A 5,204-nucleotide genomic window follows, 5' to 3' on the forward strand; every position below is an offset into this window, starting at 1 on the left:
TCAATTATGTATTCATCAAGGGTCTTTACGTTTACATCTTATGCGAGAATTACATGGCAGTGGTCTTGGTGGTCATTTTGGGAGAGATAAAACCATTGCCCTGATTGAAGAAAGATATTTTTGGCCATCTTTGAAACGTGATGTACAAAAGTTCGTACAAAAATGCATGGTCTGTCAGAGAGCAAAGGGTACAATTCAAAATACCGGGTTGTATACTCCTTTACCAGTTCCTGATGCACCTTGGGTTGATATAGGTATGGATTTTATACTTGGTTTACCTCGTACTGCTAGAGGTAATGATTCTGTTATGGTCGTAGTTGATCGTTACTCTAAAATGGCTCACTTCGTGGCTTGTAAGAAATCAACTGACGCTTCTAATGTTGCTTCTTTGTTCTTTAAAGAAGTAGTAAGATTGCATGGGGTTCCAAAGTCTATCACTTCTGACAGAGATACCAAATTTTTGAGTTATTTCTGGAAAAGTTTATGGATGCGCTTAGGCACAGTTCTACAATTCAGCACAACTTCACATCCGCCAACTGATGGACAGACTGAGGTTGTTAATAGATCACTTGGGAATTTGATTAGAGCTAAGTGCCTGGATAATAGTAAGCAGTGGGATGTGTTATTGCCACATATGGAATTCACTTTCAACACTTCTGTGAATCGTTCTACTGGGAAAACTCCATTTGAGATTGTGTACTCTAAAGTACCTAATCATACTCTTGATTTGGTAGCCTTACCCACCACACAGAGTACAAACACTGCAGCCGACTCTTTTGTAGACAAAGCAACTGAATTACATAATGACGTAAAATCTAAACTGGAGAAGTCCAATTCTAAATATAAAGAGGATGCTGATAAACACAAGAGGTTTAAAACCTTCAAGGAAGGGGAGCTCGTGATGATACATCTAAGAAAAGAGAGATTTCCAGTGGGTACTTATAACAAAACCAAGATGAAGAAATATGGTCCTTTCAAGGTTTTAAAGAAGATCAATGATAATGCTTATGTTATTGATCTACCAATTGATTGGAATATCTCCAACACATTTAATGTTCAAGAGATTTTTACGTTTCATGGTGACAATGAACTTCTGGTTTGTTTGGACAACTCGAGGACGAGCTTTACTCTAGAAGGGGGGACTGATGCAGAGCATACTACAATTCCAGAAGATTCCGCTTAGAGGCTTGGCTTCCATGGTTTCCTAGTTTCAGTCTTTCTTATTTTTAGGATTCTTTTAGATTTCCTTTTAGTTTTCTGTTTCCTAGTTTAATTATTCTTCAAGCCTATATAAAGGCTAGATTAAGTCTTATAAGAGCTATCTATTACTCAATCAAATTATTAAACACAAAACTTATTTTTCTCTTTTTGCTTGAATTCTCTTCTCTTCTTGCTTATAGCAATCTAGTATTGCTTTCTTTTACCTTGTTCCACATTATTCTGACCCTATTCTGCTTTTCTTACTTTACAATTTTAGTATAGCCAAAGAATATAAGAGCAATACAGTAAAAAGAATCATATTCTTTTTCAACCGGATGCTAAAAACCCTGGCCGTGATTGAAGCATCTTTTCTAATTAGAGTATCCGAATCCGATTAATAAAAAAAATTCAACATGAGTAAATGTTGCTGATTGCCTGCATCATGTTAGCATGGTCGTTTTATTATGAGAATAACTGCTAGTCATGGTTACAACAAACTCCAGTCCAGAGTCCAGATCTCATGTAATTAACTTTCAAAAAGAATCATCTTCATCGAGAAAGAGAAAAGAAAGATTATTGAGATCTTTTAACAGCAATAACGATTACACTGATTCGCTCTCATCATTAAGTACTGAAAGTTACAAAAGTCTACACTAAATATACTTGCACAGAAGTACTTGGTACTAAAAGACCAAGAATACAACTAAGATAAAACATTAAACATAAACATACTATATAGAGACTAGAGAGACCTGAGTCAGAGATTTGGAGAGTTAGATAACTTGGAATATTTTCATGGATTCGTCATGTTTGTTTTTTTTTTTCTAGCTCGACTATAAAGTCTGAGTATTGTTACTATTACTAGTAGGTGCTGCCGGTGGTGGTTCATTCAAATCGATTGATAAACCGCGTCTGGCGAATCCTAATAATGTCGCTTGTTGAGTCGGTTGATGAGTCAGAACCGAGTCAACCACAACACCAGACTCAGAAGCTGAAAGATGACACCGTCCATCACTATGGTGAGTTGATTCTCTTTCTGATGATAATGGTGGTGGTGCGCATTCCGATTCTTCCGTACTGCTTTTCAGAATACGAGTTTGTAGAAACTCTCCATTAACCAATCCACCAGCACTAGGCGAAGGAATATCGGTTCTACCTGAAGTGGCATGGGGAGTGCCATCCCATTTGTAATGGTAGCGGTGATCAGAACCTGGAGGAAAATTATGTAGATTGACGGGGAGATTAGTTGTAGGACCAATAGGAATACCAGTTGGAATATGATCAGCCGTAGGGAACAATAGTCCTGGTGGTGGAAAGTTGGTTTTGGCTTTTGAACCTCTCAAAGATCTAGCAGCACCATCATAAGCCATAGCAGCTTCTTCAGGTGTATCAAAAGTACCCAACCAAACTCTAGTTTTCTTCCATGGATCTCTAATCTCTGCTGCATATCTTCCCCATGGTCTCTTTCTTACTCCTCTATAATGTCCTTCTCTTGCTGTTGTTGGATAAGAAGCCATGACTACACAGTAAAAGAACAGTAAATAATATTTGAGAGAAGGGAATCAATGAACAAATTAAAGATGGATAGGAATGAGTAAAAGGGTTTGTGTTCTTTTATACTCCCCAATCCCCTACCCGCACAAATACCCACACGTTCGGTAATATTCGTTTAGACGGCATAATAAAGAACTCTAGTACTAATTAATCTCTTTAATACATTACATTGCTGATAATTTAGAGGAGAAAAAATGTTTGATTAGAGCGAAAATGATGATGATGGCTACATAGTACAGAAGCTGTTAGTGTATAGGATAGTAATGTAAATAAAGAGAAAGAAAAGGCAGGAGCCGCCGCATGATTTGACGTGTCGCAGGTGTTCTCATGTGGATTACAAGCCCCATTCTTGCTTACGTCTGCCCTACCTTTCCTCATTGTACGATTTTTTTTTCTCTCTCTGTCTGACAAACAAACCGGCTTTACACCTTTATATCTTTCTTTCCTCTTTACTTTTTTTTTCGTTTTCTCCACCCCTCTTCGGTCACCTAGCGGCCAGAGTGTACAGTGTGAGATTTTTGGGATTTCGTTGAACGTACTAGCTAGCAATTCTGGGAACGCCCATAATTTGGATTGGCAAAAATCAGCCCATTAACCTGCTAGGTAAAATATGGGAATTTTAAAGAAATGCCACACTTTCGATTTCCGATATAAGAAAATGTCATTGTTTTTTTTCAAAATATATAAAATGCCATTTCTGTTATATTTTTCGTCCGAGCCCACATTTTTAGTCATTTCTCGTTGACATAGTCCATTCATCACGTGATTAAGAACAATTTTGGAGACGCAATTACTACCATATCCCTCCCTTTCATTTCATCGTTTCTAACAGTGCCTTCTTCTTCATCCATGGGTTCATGAAAATTCATCTTATTGATGTTTATTTGAATTTCAACCGATCAATTATAGTTTGTTGTAAATATCAATTAGAGGATTCCCCTAAATATGGGTCAAGACTTGGCAGGGAAGGGATCTGATGTTGCCATTGTTTGGTGGCTGATTTTAAAATTTCTAAGATTGGTTTTCAGCAGTTGATTAAGATATAAGACAAGGGTGCGAACTCGTTTCAGATTTGGTTAGATTTTAAGCTCGAAACATCACTTGAACCTGTTCCTGCAACAGATGGAAAAGAGAGGTTAATGGCATAAATTGAGAGAGATGCAGTTGACGAGATGGAGAAGAGGAATCAGAAGTTGAAGGTGATCTTTTGAGTTGCCGAGAAGTAGGATTTAATCCAGGGTTCCTGAAATTGATTGAATAAACAAATCTAGGGTTTCTGAAGTGCTGCAATCGATTGAGAGAGGGGTTTGTTGTGAGATGGGTTCAATATTTGTAGATGAGATTGAATCTGAGAACAGAATTGAAGATGTATTCAACAAACAACAATGAAGAAAGAGTTGAAGAAATCAGATGGAAGATGTTAACGGGTATGAGGTTGTAATTGAGGGTCGAGATCGAGAATCGAAGAAGAAATTGTGTTGTTGTGTCACTGTTGTTTTTGCTTCCATGAACACAGTCGACATGAAATGTTATTATCGTTAATTGTATAAGATGCATAACTTAGATCGGTGACATTATAGAGACTGTGTACGTTTTGATTGTTGGGTCTTTATCCTATTCATATTTGCAGGGAAGATTGGTAGTAAAGGAGTCTTAAACCATCAACAGAGATGTACCCATAGTTCACCATCAGTACGCACATCACATGTTCGACAGAAGTTCCCTTTGAGTTCACTAACCAGATCAACTAGCAGTTTCACTCGGTAGTGACTCACGTTACTAAGTCGAATTGAATCAGTCCTAGTTAGATGATTTGAGGGCTTAAATGTCTTTTACTAGGACTCATTTACTGCCACATAGGCACTAACGAAAGTTAACGGTTTCTCAAAAAACACAGGATGGAAAAGGTCAAGAGTATGGCATTTAATAAATTCTGAAAAAAAATAGTGGCACTTTCTTAAACATAAAATCGGAAGTGTGGCACTTTATTAAAATCCCCATAAAATTAATCCCGTTGTTGACAGTGCCGTTTGAATGCCTAAATTCCTGTTTAATGAGTATTACTAGTGAATACGAGAATCTGAACAATATTTGTCTCGTTTTTGCCCATTTACAAGAACCACTTGGTTTGGTCTTTCTCTAGAAGCAGTGAATACGAGAATTGGTTCGGAATTCATAGTTAATTGGATAAATGAGTGGATCACGTATCAAGAATTCTTACAATGGTCTGATAAAATCGCAACTATATCTTGGTTTATTCGGAAGTACAAACGTTTAGTGGTTTTCGAAAAAATTAAACCTAATCCTTGCACCAGAATTCTCAAGGAAAGATCCAAAAAAAATTGAGGAACAAAGAAAGAAATATCCACAAGGAAAAATGGTACGACTTAAAGTCGGACTGGATAATCTTTATTGACGCGGCTTTTAAAAAAGAAAATTCAACGATGGGA

General features: G+C 37.1%; 1 protein-coding gene across 1 annotated transcript; it reads right to left on the reverse strand.

The window, feature by feature from the left end:
• Positions 1-1,752: 1,752 nt before the first annotated feature.
• LOC113285663 (ethylene-responsive transcription factor 12-like) lies at positions 1,753-2,945 on the reverse strand. Its single transcript, XM_026534465.1, has one exon. It carries the CDS (start codon positions 2,715-2,717, stop codon positions 2,034-2,036), a length of 684 nt encoding a protein of 227 aa, XP_026390250.1. The 5' UTR covers positions 2,718-2,945; the 3' UTR covers positions 1,753-2,033.
• Positions 2,946-5,204: the final 2,259 nt, after the last annotated feature.

The sequence above is a fragment of the Papaver somniferum genome, chromosome 6 (genome assembly GCF_003573695.1).
Source record: "Papaver somniferum cultivar HN1 chromosome 6, ASM357369v1, whole genome shotgun sequence".
NCBI classification, from domain to species: domain Eukaryota; kingdom Viridiplantae; phylum Streptophyta; class Magnoliopsida; order Ranunculales; family Papaveraceae; genus Papaver; species Papaver somniferum.